Source organism: Dromaius novaehollandiae, chromosome 3 (genome assembly GCF_036370855.1).
Source record: "Dromaius novaehollandiae isolate bDroNov1 chromosome 3, bDroNov1.hap1, whole genome shotgun sequence".
In the NCBI taxonomy this organism is placed as follows: domain Eukaryota; kingdom Metazoa; phylum Chordata; class Aves; order Casuariiformes; family Dromaiidae; genus Dromaius; species Dromaius novaehollandiae.
In genome coordinates this window covers 114,976,212-114,991,555 of record NC_088100.1, presented here as the reverse complement: position 1 = coordinate 114,991,555, position 15,344 = coordinate 114,976,212, and the positions used below count along the sequence as shown (strand labels likewise).

The 15,344-nt window shown below is 47.2% G+C and overlaps 1 protein-coding gene across 6 annotated transcripts in view; it reads right to left on the bottom strand.

The window, feature by feature from the left end:
* The window catches only part of SLC24A3 (solute carrier family 24 member 3), a 255,402-nt gene that overhangs the window by 31,518 nt on the left and 208,540 nt on the right, over positions 1–15,344 (bottom strand). For 4 of the 6 annotated variants that reach the window (XM_064509884.1, XM_064509881.1, XM_064509879.1 and 1 more), the window contains exons 8-15: positions 12,811–12,836; positions 11,887–11,940; positions 10,438–10,583; positions 7,719–7,879; positions 6,989–7,265; positions 5,140–5,306; positions 3,246–3,360; positions 2,286–2,398 (exon numbers count right to left, since the gene is read on the bottom strand). In XM_064509884.1, the coding sequence (XP_064365954.1) occupies positions 2,286–2,398; positions 3,246–3,360; positions 5,140–5,306; positions 6,989–7,265; positions 7,719–7,879; positions 10,438–10,583; positions 11,887–11,940; positions 12,811–12,836 (1,059 nt within the window). The remainder of the gene's footprint in view (positions 1–2,285; positions 2,399–3,245; positions 3,361–5,139; positions 5,307–6,988; positions 7,266–7,718; positions 7,880–10,437; positions 10,584–11,886; positions 11,941–12,810; positions 12,837–15,344) is intronic. The other 2 variants (XM_064509882.1, XM_064509880.1) reach the window with 1 other exon arrangement.

Genomic DNA, 15,344 nt, shown 5'->3' with positions numbered 1-15,344 from the left:
TGTCCATGCGTTACATGGGCCCTTTTCCACATAACTACTAAACTGCAGTTATGCCAGCATCGCTGCTCCAGCCAGCACTCCATCCTCAGCAACAGTTGTGATGTGCCACGGGGCACGGTCCCCAGCAGCTGTCAGACCAAGTGTCCTTGCAACGCCGAAGGCCTCGACCCAGACAGAGGTCCAGGAGGATGCAGCTCTGCCAGTTTGGGGCTGCAGGGATGCCCACAGAGTCTGTGCGTATCTGCTTGAGAGACAGATAGTGCCGGGATGGTGAAGGCCGGAAGCTGGTGACTTCTGGCACCAGGAGGACAGCTCCTGCTCCACCTCAAGGGTTGCAGCTACAGAACAGATTTAGTGCCCTGGAGTAGACATGGGGCTGGGAGCTCTGACCAATGATGCATCTGTGTGGGCTCACTATTAGCCCTGCAGCAGCACCAGGAGGAAGCGGCAAGTGTCAGTAGTGGGAGACGCTGAGGGATGGAGGCCCCATCTGCTGACCTCACCTGTCCTCTAGGAAGGTTTGCTGCTTGCCAGGAGATTGGATTCAGGATGTTGTAGAAAGACTGACAAAGCTCATCCAGCCCTCAGGCTATTACCACCTGCTGCTTTTCCATGTGGGCATTGCAGCCTCAGCAAATTTGCAGCCAATGCTAAACTGGAAGTAGTGGCTGATACATCAGACAGCTGTGCTGCCATTCAAAGGGACTTGACAGGCTGGAGAGATGGGCAGAGGGGAACCTCATGAAGTTCAACAAAGGGAATTGCAGAGTCCTGCCCATGGGGAGAAAAGCCCCCATGCAAAGTACACACTGGGGGCTGACCAGCTGGAAAGCAGCTTGGCAGATAAAGACCAGAGGACCTGGTGGACAACAGGCTAAACATGAGCCTGCAATGAGCCCTTGCAGCAAGGAACACCAGCAGCATCCTGGGCTGCATTAGGAAGAGCACTGCCAGCGGGTCGAGGGAGGTGATCCTTGCCCTCTGCTCATCCCTGGTGAGGCCACACCTGGAGTGCTGTGTCCAGTTCTGGGCTCTCCAGCACAAGAGAGACATGGGCCGGCTGGAGAGAGTACTGCAAAGGGCCATGAAGATGATTAAGGGACTGGAGCATCTGGCATACCAGGAGAGGCTGGGAGAGTTGGGACTGTTCAGCCTTCAAAAGAGAAGGCTCAGGGGGATCTTACTAATGTGCATGAATACCTGATGTGTGGGAGTAAGGAAGATGGAGCCAGGCTCTTCTCAATGGCATCCAGTGACAGGACAAGAGGTAATGGGCACAAACTGAAATACAGGAGATTCCTTTTAAACATAAGAAAAAAAACTTCTTTACTGAAAGGATGATTGAACACCAGAACAGGTTGCCCAGAGAGGTTATGGAGTCTCCATCCTTGGAGACGGGCAGCACCCACCTGGACACAGTCCTGGGCAAACCTGCTGTAGTTGGCCCTGCTTTGAGCAGAAGGGTTGGACTAGAAGATCTCCAGAGGTCTCTTTCAACCTCAGATATGCTTTAATTCTATGATTCTGTAGCCTGTAATTTTGCAATCACTTAGTGATTGTCATCAAGAATCTCTCCTCTGTCCTACACTGCTGTCTGAGCATTGTCCAGCTAACGGCAATAGCAACACTGACTTCCCCATGGGATTTCATAGCGTCTCCTGCTCTTCCCTCTCAGAACGAAGCTTTCAACAGCTTTGGTGGGTTTTTGTTTTATCATTTGGGAACTAAAGAGAGGTGTCATTGGCGCTAGGCAGGTTTTCTCAAAGGCGGTGGCTCTGCCATGTTTCCTAATGATAGTCAGGCTCTGAAACGTCCTGGTTATTTAACAGCTTCCTTCATTTTCCAGTGTGCTAACAGTTTAGTAAAACTAAACTCTTCACCGAAAACTCTGCAGGTTTGCTCAGACCCTTTACTTTCCACCTCTGTGTTCTACCCCTTTGTCTCATGAAAAAATAGGATTATTTTATTATTTATATAGGATTATATATAGGATCTCCTTATTATGGATATATTCCAGTGCACCAATATGCAGTATACTTGGTGAGTTAGCTTATTTCAGTGCAGACTGAAGCACATGTCCTGCCTTCAAGGAGAAACGCATGTACTTGTACTCCAAAGCCTGGGGAATGTCTATTAAGAATTAACTGCTACTTCCCTCAAACAACAGCAGTGTGACGCTATTTGTTTCCTCAAATCCAATCTACAAAATTTCATCTAACCAGTTTATATAAAAGCCTGTGTTTAAAAAAAAAAAAAAAGAACATGCAACCAAACATAGGACTTACATATGAACCATAATTCACTGCTAGGGTCTGCAAAGCCCATGGAAGGCCTAGGCCAATTAAAATATCGAAAACGTTGCTTCCGATGGAGTTGGACACAGCCATATCCCCCATACCTGCAGGAACAGAAACCAAGTACAATCAGCCACGAGAATACACTAATCTGAGTGAATCCAGATGATTTCCATGGATTAAGGCACAGAACTAAGCCTCTTCCTTTTCCCCTTCCTTCTCCCCATCATACAGGCCAGCATAGCTGGAGGGGCTGGACCCCCTTTCTAGGATCATCTGAGAAATGCCCTCAACTAATCCTCAGCTGCTGTGGGACCCTGGCCACTGGCTCTGCCGGCTGGGACCTGCCAGCTCTCCCTCTGTGCCACACTCACTGCCGCTTTTGGTGCTTTACTGCAACGAGTTTCTGTATTAGGCTGATTAGATTTGGTCTGTAGTCATTCTAATTTGACTGGCATGCTTACGTAGCTGACTGTTTCATGAAGAACCATCTTTTTCATTCCCCAAAGCAGTGTTCCCAACTTTCCTTTTCTCTTAAAGCACCTGGTCCTGGAGTCACAAGGAAAAAAAAGTTTTCCTAAATAAAAAGTGTTTTCCAGTCCTTGCGACTGTGGGGAAAAGCTGGAAAGTGACCTGAAAGACGCTTACACCATGTTCTACACAAGTCTACAAAATGGATATTGAAAAAAAAGAAAAAAACTTGTGAATTTTTTGGGAAGGTTTGGAGTTGGCAATGGTGCCAAAACTTTTTCCACATTGTCATTAAGAAACCGTAAACTGCTTTGCAATAGCAACATAATTCTTCTCCTTCCTTGTGCTTGTTTTAAATCTCAGCCTCAGGAAAAGTGCTCTGAAAGTTATTGCATTCGGGGCTCCTCTGTGCTGCCTAAAGAGGAAGAGGACACCCCAAAACACTTCAGTGGCAATGTGCCGTCTGTGCAAGGAACCTACCTTGCCTTGCTACAATAAGGCTGGCCATGCAGTCCGGCACGCTGGTTCCTGCTGCCAAGAAGGTGATGCCCATGATCACATCTGGAATACCCAGTGTGTAGCCAATGATTGTAACCTACAGAGAGGAATTAACTGTCAGGGTGTTTGTGAGAAGCAAAATCACAGACCAGCTTGGGCCAATACTGCAAGATTTATTGCTCAGTCCAACCTGACCTTTTTTTCTTTTCTTTTTTTTTCTAAAAAAAGAAGCAGTAACAGGCTTTTTTGGTATAGTCATCACTTGGCAGAGGATAGTACTGACCTGCTATGTACCTTTTTTGGTAAGCTGCTTTACACCTTTCATCCATGATTTTCTGGACATTAACCTGGAAAAGAGGCTCTATGGGGGCCAACTACTGGGTGTAACAGGCTCCTCATCTTGATTGATGCTTCGAGGCATTACCACATACAAGTAATAGCTAAACAGGCACTAAAACAACCCCAAAGTTAATTATATTATGAACATATTATAAGCAGGGACATATCCCCAAGACACTGCGAGCACTTCCTCTTAGCAGAGAGGAGATTCCTTTAATTCCTTTTGTTTCTTTGCTATGCAGTCTATGATAAATTAGTGCTCTTTGAACTGATTTGCATTTTGAAATTTTGGAGGCCTTTGTTTAATAATGCCAGATTTCCTATTAGCCATGTTTAATTGCACAGAGTGAGGTGAAAAGCTCAATCCGGGATAATACTTGCTATTCTGAACTCTCTGTAGCGTACTCCAAGAAATGTGAACCATATGTTGCAAGCAACACAGTGACCCTGTAGACTCTGGTATTTCAGCTATGGAAAGCTGGGAGAGCTTTTCCTTGGAAACACCTCATCCTCACAGATGAAAAGCAGGAGAAAAAAAGTAACTTTTCATTTCCTGCTCAGGATAACAAGGGTTATTGGAAAGAAGAAAAAAAGAAAACAACCCTCTTCTGCAACTGGTTTGATTAGTTCCTAGGGAAAACCCTGGCATTCATTTTTGCCTTTTGCTAATACAGGAGTGCATTGTAGAGATAGTGAAGATTTTTTTGTTGCTTCCCCTTCCCAGAGGGGAAGCAGTGGCCAGTATTTTAGCTTTAGTGAGCTACCTCTGTGCTTGCCTGGTGCCTTTCTGAGACCCGAATCCATGCTTCCCTTCTTCGACCCTCTCCTGATGCCAAAGCCCCACCCCTGTTTGATTCTGCTTAAGAGTCTCGACCTCCCCAAAAGAAACACAATCCATGCTGCAATATTACCATAATCCCAGTGAGGACAATTTAAACTTTTCACCCACGTGTATCACCTAATGAGGCCTGCAGCAAGCTTACAGGCTTAATGACCCCACCAGCACACAAAGCTCTTCTTTCCTGTGAACAGGCCAATCATGCTTAGATTTCTTTGTGTTCATTTGTATTTAGCTCCTTCTACCTTTAGGATAATAAGCTAGAATCACAATAGGTTCCTGTTGACTAGGTAGTGGGGCAGCAGTTTGACTGAATGTCATGCTTTTGTTTGTGCTGGGTGTGAGGTGCCCTGGCTCTCAAACTTGCTTGCTCCAAGGAGAGGAAAACCAGTTGAGGCCAGATTCGTACCAGCCCCAGGGCCTCCCCACGCTGCCTCTGTAGGGTAAAGAGGTGTTAAACTGGTGCAAGTGGCATTTATTCCCAGCTTAAAGAACTCACATGAAATCCCAACCCCACATCAAGTGAAGGCTGAGTTTTTGTTCGCTCAGTGTTGACAGGTCTAATAGAAATGATTGCAGCCTTAAGGCTTCTCATTTAGAAGTTCATGTATGCAGGGCTCTCTGTACGTTTCACTGGAGCTGGCAAATCATTTCTGTTGCCTTTCCCAGGCTGTGGTTCCTGCTTTAGCTGGTACATACCATCCACACCATCATGTAGGAGAAAGCTGCAATCCAGAGGGTAGAAGAAGCAAAGGTAACCATGAACCATTTTTCCAAGTGGGGTTTGTTACAGTTGGGCACTGTGAAGTACAGGACAAAACTCAACGGCCATGTGAAGAGCCACTTCAAGATTTCAGTCTTGCCAGCTGCAAAATACAAAAGGGAAAAAAATTGTAATTGTAGTCTGCTTTAGTCTAGCATGTTAGTATTTTTTTAATTTTAATGAGCAAGAGGCCAGGGCGCCCTCAGCCTAAGTGCTATGCAAATAGCTAATGACAAGACACTTCTTGTTCAGAGGAGCACAGCGTGAAGGCAAAGAGGGGAGGCAGGAGGGGGCAGCGAGCACACCGAGGGAGCGGGAAGTGCCTTCCCAGGAAATCCCAGGGAGCTTCATAAGCAATAGGTCAGCCCACACTCGCTATCTTCCCTGGGTCAAATTCTTAGACATAGGAAATATGAAGCAAATTATAGGAAGAGATCTGATCCATCTTCAAGTACCTAATGGGAGGGTATAAAAGAAGACAGAGCCAGGCATTTCTTGCAGGTGCACAAGGAAATTATAGGAGCCGATGGACTCAACTTGCAACAAGGGAAATTCCGATTAAATACTACAGTTGTGGGTTTTCCTTTCTTTCCCACAGGGGTAGTCAAACACGGGAACAGGGACCAAGGCAGACTGTGGGATCACCATCCTTGGAGATAATCAAAACTCAACTGGATGTAGTCTTGAGCAACATGCTCTCTAGCTGGATCTGCTTTGAGCAGGGGTTTGGATCAGACACCTCCAGAGGTTCATGCCAGTCTTTCCCATAGTATGAATCTAGCTGGTCCAGAAGGCATCTAAATGACTCTCTTCAGAGGTCAGGTTTTTCTCCTTACTTGAACTACAGCTGTGCTGTTTGAATGAGGAGATCTGAACAGGAGCCCCCCCCCCCCCCCCCCCCAAGTATCCCACCCATAACGGGCAGGAACTGTCCTTGCAGTATTCTGTTTTGTCTTCAACACACCGGATCTTGCCAGCTCTGGTTAAGTGTGAGTCAAAGGCAGAGCAGGAATATGTTATGTTCATCCTGAGGCTAAGATCCTGATGGTGTAAAAGGGGGTAGGTGAAAAAGAGAGCTTTGTCCTGAAGGCCCAGGGCTCAGCAACGCAAGCCACATGTTTTTTTCACAAGTCATGTAGCTATTCTGACTGTTTCTGAGCCCTCCAGAAGGAGTGAGAAGCCCCTGTGAGAAGCCTAGTTAACAGAGTGACACACAGGAGCCCAAGACCTTTAATCTGCCACTTCACATCAGCGCCATCATTGCCTCATCTCCACTGGGACTACACCTTGTATTACATACCACTGAGATAAGAGCAAACCTTATCTCCCAGTGAAGATAAGGCCTAGGCCCAGATGCATCTGAGCTATGTTCAGGCACCTTCCCGTATCCCCACTATGCTCAGGTCCCTCTGCAGTCAGTGGAGAGTGATGGGCCTCTCCAATGGGTCAGCCAGGTTTCCGGGGGCCGAAATCACCTGGCGGAGGCAGCCACCTCTCCCTGCTGACTGCAACAGTGGCCCAGAGTGACTGGGGGCCAGCACAGGAGCTTCAGAGTCTGTGGCTGAGGTGAACCCAAGGCCAGGGGTCTGTATCCTGAGAGATTTCTGATGCTTTCCACTCCGTTCTTTCCATCTTTTACCTGTGACCAGGAACTAAACTGTGAGATACAGAGTGACAGGAGCTCTCACAGAGACACTTCTACCCCAACACACATCTGTGATGCTCGTTGGCATTCCCAAACTGAGTTTTGCTTTCTGGAACAACACAAACCCAGGAGCTTCTTACTGGGTAGGTCAAAAGGTGTGTATGGCCCTTCATGGTCATCATCATCATCTTCTTCTTCCTCTTCCTCATCATTTTCGTTGTTCTCATTATCCTCATTCTCGTTCTCTGTCTCATTCCCAGCCTCAGCCATGTCTTCGTCTCGCCGTGTGCCATTCATGCCCCGCTCGGTGGAGTTGTTTGGACCTGTTCCGTTCTCAACAACATGCTTGATAGGTATTTTGATTGCTACTTCTGACTCGCCATTGGTGTAAGCCCTGCTGTTGATCAGCCTTTGTCTCTGTAAATACAGGTACAAATTCTTGCTGAAAGGCAGATTTTTTTTTAAAGAGACGAAGAGGAAGGGAGGGAGAGAAACATGTGCAGAGCTCTCTAAAAACTTGGTTTTAAAAGCAAAAGGGATAGATTTTGACCATGTGTAATGCAATGCTTGCTTGCAATGACTAAACACAGATCTCACACAGATAAAACTTTCGCATAAGTAATGTTAACATCAGACGAATGCTGGGGATACCCACTGCAAGCGATAGCTGCAGGTAGCATAACCTGGGCCACTTATATCCATCCACTGGATGATTTAGTAGAGCCCTTGCCAGAAGAATAAAACCTGGGAAAATACCATCTGGGATCCCGAAAGCCACCGAGTTCCATTTCAACCTGAACGCTGCTGTAGGAAGAGACAAATTCAGAAGGAAAGAGAGAGAGAAAGAAAAAAAAAAGATATAACACATACCTCATTGATCAACATGCGGCTGGCCATAGAGAGACGGGTTTTGGGAGGAAAGTGGCTGGTTATCATGATCCGGAGCCCAGCCTCAGAAAATGAAAGCTGGTGTGGGTAGGCAGACAGCAGCTCATCCACCATGATCACTGAGGCTTTACGGTGGAAATTCCCTGCAGCCAAGGAACAAGGAGAAATTGAGGCCCTCCTCTGCTGGCCTCTCACTCCATCCTGCATGGGTCTCTGAAGAATAAATCTGTGTGTTCCAGAGGCCCCATGCAAAAACCATTCCTTCAGCTACCATCATTCAAAATATGCCTACTCTGTCCTTAAATTCTGCCTTTAGGTGGCATTTATTTTTAAAATAAATCACCAATACGGTGCCTCCATTCATGCTCATTATTCCAAAATTAAATCTACTCTCCACACTTCATCAAAGGCCTGTATTAAGCAGATCACTGCTTCCACCAACAGTTGTTCCCCTAAGGAAGAAATGGTGCTGCAGCAAAGCTGCATTAATTCCACTAACGTAATCTGCACTTGTGTGAGGATATCGACCTCACCCATCACTAACTGTACACTGGGTGAGGCAGTTATCACTGTGTCCCTCTAACGTATCACAGCAAATGAAAAGGAGGTTCCTGTATTCTGGGCTCTCAGACCACTGCTAGAAGCTGCCACCAGATCTGTTGGCAAGTGGGCCTGCTGGCCCATGGGGAGCAATCTGCCAGGAGGCATCAAAGGAGAAAGGACACACAGGGCAGACAGCTGAAACATGCTCTAGCTGGGGCATAGGTACAAGGTCAAAGCCTCAACCCAGTGAGCACAAATATCAGTGTCTATCGGTCCTGCGGGACAAGTCCAGGGTTTTTTCCGTGCTTGGATGCTACGTAGGATTGTAAGTTACGAGCCACAACTGAGCCTTGGCAGCAGAGAAATCTGAGATCTTCCCTGACATAACTGTGCTTTTTATCATAAGCTTATTATTAAAATCAGCACTGAGCACTAGCAATATTTTATGGTGTTGCTATTTACTGCCATATCAGTAGTCCTACAGAAGAGTATCTCCTCAGCCTTAGTTCCAATTTTTTCTGACTGGGAAGGTTTCCATGGAGTAGGGGTAAATATGTGGGGTCTTTCCTAGTCAAAAAAATAAAAATGGCCAGATGATAGCTTTTCCTTGTGACTTTTTTCAGGCTGGCATTTCATGCGTGGCACTTGTGGGAACTGCAACCACCTTGCTGCTACCAGGAATGCTACAAACTCTTCCAGCTCTTGTGTTCTCTGCTCCACTGGATAAATGTTCAAAAACAAAATCAAAACTTTACCTATGGCCAAGCAGTGTCATGCCAGGAGGCACGCTGAGCATGCTGAGCATGCTGAAGCTAAATCCCACAACCAAAACTGCCCCATGTGCACATAGTCCTGATGTCCCCAGGAAAACCTGAATGACTAAGGCCTGAGCTTATGCTTCATTTTTACCAGTCTAACTCTACTGATAATGAGCGTAGTCTTCTTGACAGCACGGTTTTACTGTTAAGAGCCCCAGGCTACAGCGGGCTGCTCCAGTGGAAGCAGCTTCCCCCAAACCGGAGCACGCTGCACCCACAGCAGCCTCCCCTCCATTCGCCCACACGGCATGGACACGAGAGCAGGCGCCTGGCACACTCACCAAAGTGAGTCCATAACGGCAATAAAAAGCCCCATCCACATTTCATATGAAGTTGCTTACTGCATATGGACTATGTGTTTTTGCAGCTGTTTGTGGGAAATGAGAGACCTGTTCTTGTTAGTTTTTTGAGTCCAGTGTAACGAAAGTGGCAGCTCATCTGTACCCAAAGCCTGGGACTGCTTTAGGCAAAATGCAGCTGCATGTTGAGTTAAACCAGTGATGTTTTTTTGGAGGGGAAAGGGCTGTTATTGCTGAGGATAGGTGCACATAACCCCAAGCAGTTACTGTACACGCTTGTTGTATGCTGCAAAGATAAAGTATGATATATTAGCCTCTAAGAATATAGTTTAACATGTATTTGCAAATGCACACACACAGCTACTGCAGCTGAGCTATGCAGCGGGTGATTTCTTTATGCTGAGGAAACACAATCACTTACTTATATATGTGATCATGATTTAAATCAAATGGGAGAGGATTTCAGCCAAAGTGAAATCATCCATTTAGACAGCATTTACATGGAAAAGTTAGGCATGTGCAAGACCTCATGTGAAGTACAAGCACACTACCTATATCACTGCAGTCTCCTCCCTCCCCCTTGGGGACACGTGCCCTGGCTTAAGGATGGCTTTTTCCCCTGTTCAGTTTATGTCACTTTGGAAATGCATTAAATTCAGCTGGAGGTGCTAGATGCAATTGGGCATCTTCAATCCAGAATAAGAGTGCCCACGGGAGGACTTCTGCTGGTATGGCAACAAGGGTCTAAATAAATAGATCCTGCACACACTAGGCCTGAAGCTGCAAGAGTCTGCTCACCTGGGCACTTGCCTGGCAGCAGAGCTGCCCTGTCAGCAAGAAAGGGATGGCTGTCACCCCGGCGTCAGGCTGCCAACGCAGAGGGCGCCAGAGCCACCAGCTCCCACCGCTGCTGCCATGGCTTGCAAAAGGGCCACTGCTCTTCCTATTACGTTGCTGATAAGACACCGCTGCCCACACCGTGTGACTAATGGACAAACTCGAGAAACACTCAGAAGGAGGCAAGCAAGTAGGGTGACTTACTGGAACAGTTACCTTTCTTTAGCAATACCACCGTGGCGTCACAGTTGCTGTTATCATCCATTTCTGTGTTATTTGCTAATCCGTTCACCATATTTGCAGCACTTTTTGTCTTCCTTTCGAAGCAGTGATGTATGGTAGAATTGTACCTAGGCAAATAAAACAAACTGAAGGTGTACCTTTGCTCCTTCCAAGTGGGTTTCCTGACACTCTTCCTTTCCTAGAGTTAGATCCTGCGTGACCCAGCTAAGCAAGGGAAGGAAAGCCCTCTGGTTTTAAGGAAATGTAGCTAGAGCAAGCTGCAGCTCTAACTACATTAAGTACAGAGCAATCCTGCCATGCCCAGAAGGCTATGAAGCGCATGAGAGATGAATCTTGAATGGAATGTGTGTTTCTGTATTTATATGTAATTAGTGCTCTTTACTGCAAATATAACTGTCCAAATTTATTTTTCGTTCCCTAATGATAGCTGAGCATGAGTGCTGTTTTGCCTCTGAAGCCGCATCAGAGAAACACAAGACCATATGCTAAGTTCTGTCTTTACTTTGAAAAAAACAACAAAAAAAAAAACCCAAACCCAAACCTTCAGTTCTTATTTTATTCTGAGTGAGCCAGGTGTTGGACACAAACGTGAGCTGAGGATGTCACCATGCGATTCACAGGCCAGGGTGGCTCGCTCCAAGCACCTGGCTGCGGTTCCTAGCCATGCCAACCACCTCCCCAGCTCCTCTTACCTCCAAACAGCTCTGCGACAGCTGAGCGAACCCTGGCATCGCGCTCGGCAAAAAAAATCTGTCCTGGATTTAAACATTGCAACTACCTCTTGTGCAGGTGCGAAGCTAGGCTCCACATGCAAGAGAAAGCTTCTGGTTGCTAGAAGTCAGACAAATTCTGACTTGCGTTCTCTGCAAACCAGCCTGCTTTGCTGTTCTCAATGAGAACTGCTCTCATAATATTTACTCTGTTCATCATTGCACAACAAGGCTCTAATCTTACTTGTTGAGACAAGACCCACCCGTGCGCTTGGCAGCTGGCAGGTTTTGTTTAATGTTCCAGTTTAAATCTGGGTTTCCTTTCCACTGGCTTCTAAAAACAAGGCAGGAGGAGTGGGAGCAAACGGCAGAACAGGCTATTTCACCAGCACAAGCTTGTGTGGAAGAAGTTGCACAGGTCAGACACATTTCACCTACTGATGCCCAGAAAATCAGTGCGGGCTGTGCTGCAGCTTCATCGTGGGTCTCACAGCAAGGAGCAGAGAATTGCTGTGGGGTTTTGAAAAGCAGACTGCAATCTCCCATGCTTTTATTTCTCCATAGGGATGCTAATGTGACTGAGGGAAGACCAGTGGCCAGGTCAGAAGGCGGCTGCTTTGGTGGGACTTAGGGCCACCTCTGTGGGCCCTGGAAAGGCATCAGAGCAGGGAGCCTCACCGTCTAAACGCAGTGCACTTACTTCATGATAATGATGTAGATGGCGTACATCAGCACTAAGACTAAGGACTCCCACCTGCAGACCAAAGCGACACAAGTCAGAGGGGGACACAGAGACGCTGCTGCCCAAATCCAGCCCTTCCCTGCCCCTGGGGTGCCACAACCTTGCGGGAGGGCTCAACCCTCTCTGCCTGACTTAATGCATCTCCAGGAGAAGGCACGGGTGAAGAAACAGTTTGCTGGGGCAAGCCACAGGCCCTGCAGAAAACCCCCATTTGGAGGCTGCTGCACACTAAGACATATGGGTCATTGCCTTTTTAAGCAGGCTTTTCTCTGAGATGCTGCACGAATCATACCAATATCTCATTCCCTGCTTCTGGCAGTTCAGCACTCAACTTCCTCATTGATGCATTTCAGTAGAAGGACACAGTCAAATTTAATTGGGCCTTGGTGCAATTTTATTTAAAAACAAAAACAAAGAAAAACAAACAATTGCAAAACTCCGTGTTTCAGAAATCCTTCCGTGAAATTAAACATCAATCTCCCCGTGAGAACAAGTTTAAGAAAACATGCACTGCAAAAAGCCTGACTCCCCCTAGTGCTTGCAATCCAAATAATCCTGGCTGTGAGTGAAAGCAAAGCTACCACCGGCACTCTCCAAGCCTGGAGATGCGCTGAAAACAAAGGATGAAAGCAAAACACTGGAAAGCACGTTCAGTTTTAAAAGTCTTTGAAGCCTTCCTGGCCTACCATAGCAACTGCGGTATATGTAGGGGCATTTACAAATGTATAAGATATTTGTGTGTATATATATATTTTTATATTTACTGGTCATTCTCTCTTTAGCGTTCTCCCCCTCTGTCTGTTAACCCCTTTTTTTTGCAGCTCTTGTGTCATGATCAGAACAAAACAACAAGAAAAGGCACTCGCCACTGGATATACTCACCAAGAAACTTTTTCGTCATAAATAAACTGTGGAGGAAAGGTTTAAAAAGAGGCACATTAGAAACAAACCATGATGGCAGTCGGAAGAGCCGCTGGGCTGAGTAGGGCATGGAGCAGCTGCAGGCTCGGGGCGCCGTCCTGCCCTGCCCTCCCACCCAGCCCGGGACCCGGCCAGCTCGCGGGCTGTCTGCCCTCCAAACCATGGCTGGGTCTCCTTCCCGACGACCACGAGGGCCTCACACAGTACCGCCCCAGCTGACTACACCCGCTGCTACAGCCATTTCAGCCCTCAGCATTTATGCTCCCCTAATAACGCTGGGCAAGGCCCCCTGGGAAAGAAACGTGCCCTTCTCCGGCATGTGTGAGATGTTGCGTGCCCGGGAAAAAGTACTGCTGTGCAAGAGAAGACACGGGCTGCTTGCCCATCTGCACTTGGTTTTCAGCGTTTGAGGAGGCAGACTGCAGGCCAGCTTTTGTTGGTGGCCGGTAGATGGCTGTCCTGTTTCACAGCTGGGCGCTTCCCCAGTTCTTGGCCACCGGCAGCAGATGCTGGGAGCAGAGGGAAGCGCCAGGGTCAGTGTGGCCGCAGCACCCGGCCTCATCTCCACTGCCGCCTTCACCGCAAGCACTTGTCCGCGAGAGGGCTACTGCACATGGTCATCCCTCGCAGAGTGGGGTGCTCATCTCAGCGTGGCTCTCAGCCCACGCCGTGGGACTTCGCTGCGCCGCATCCTGATGGCTGGAGAGTGGGCCCTGCTGCCCCTTCACCCCAGCCCATGAGCAGCATGGCCATGCTCCTTCCCTGAGCACTGAACCGCCGCTTTTGGGCTACAGGACAGCTGTGAATTAGGCCCCCCAGTACACAACAGGGAAACTGGACGCTGAGCTGTGACCAGTGCGTCCTCTGGAAGAGACAAGGGCCAACGCTTCCTCGTGGCCAAATGGTAGATGGAGGCCAACTCTTCATCATGGCAAAACTGCAGATGGGGGCCAATGCTTCATCATGGCTGAGCTGTAGATGGGAGCCCATGCTTCATCATGGCCGAGCTGGAGATGGGGGCCAACACGTCATTGTGGCCAAGCTGCAGATGGGGGCCAACACTTCAGCGTGGCTGAGCTGCAGAAGGGGGCCAATGCTTCATCGTGGCCGAGCTGCAGAAGGGGGCCAACGCTTCATCGTGGCCGAGCTGCAGATTGGGCCAATGCTTCAGTGTGGCTGAGCTGCAGATGGGCCACTTCATTGTGGCCAAGCAGTAGGTAGATGGGGGCCTACACTTCACCATGGCCAAGCTGTACCTCTCTGAGACGTCTGTGCTAGTATTGCACACACAGCAACCCTACAGTTTCACAGCCTGGAAAGCCACTCTGCCCAACTTATTACTTTCTATTTAGCCCTTCTAAAGCATCTGCATGTGGTTTGAGCTCAGTGCTGCATAAAGAGATGTAAATGCTGTATTTGCATTAGGAAAGCACCGCCATGGAAGCAGCACCAGAGAAAACCAAGGGAAAGGAAATGACCTTTTGAAAGCACAATGAAACACTTCCCTTAAGCTATACAGTCTGTAAACAGCAACTCTTGTTTGGTAGCGAGCACCAAACAGTGGTTATATCTGTCACGGGTGGAAAACATGACTGCAGAACATTGTGCATGTTATAAGTTATGGCTCCCACTCACCATGATTTCATCTGACAATGGCTATTTTGGGCTACAATGTGTTGGTGTGAAAGGACATGAAAACATGGGCAGTGACCTTTGTGATTAGAAATAGCACCAATCCCACTTTCTTCACTAATGACTTTGACCATGTCCCTCCAACTTAAGAAAGACTGTGATTTTTTCCTTTCAAGGGGAATAAGAAATAACAGTATTGATAAGCTTTAATGGACAACAACGCAGCTTTGTAATATTTCGAGGGCAAAAAAATTATAAGGCCAAATCAAAGTCAGGTAAATGTGATAAACGGAGTTTATCTGCTTATAATCTGTGTGATTTAGAGTTCACTCATTCTTATCACCTGGCCTGGAGCACTGAAAAGGTGAGTTTACTGCTTTGCTATCTATTGCGGCAGGACTGCAATTCCTTTGCTGGTGGAAATGGAAGAAGACAAAACCACATTGATTTACACAGCAGAATATCAAGTTTTTTTTGAAGTTTTTGCATCCATAACCTCAAAATACTCAGCATTGGCAGGAGTGTATTTATTTCCCCATGGGCATATTTATGAGCAAGACACCACTGGTGTGCAACTCATACTGGAGCACCACAATCTGCTGTTTAAAATAGTAAGGAAGCTTCTGCAAGTAATATCGCGCAGGCAGATGACTGTACTTTGGCTGTGGGCAAGTCTCAATGCCCTGACCTTGAAAATTATTCCTATATAATAAAGTGTTCAAGCTCCTAAAATTAAAGACCCATAGAAGTCTGAAAAACTTGATGCAAAGAATATATCTATGTATTTATGGATTTTGCTGAACAGTAATGGACTACACCTTGTTTTCAACTGTCCTGTTCAACTGGGTCCTGTGTGTGCCTAG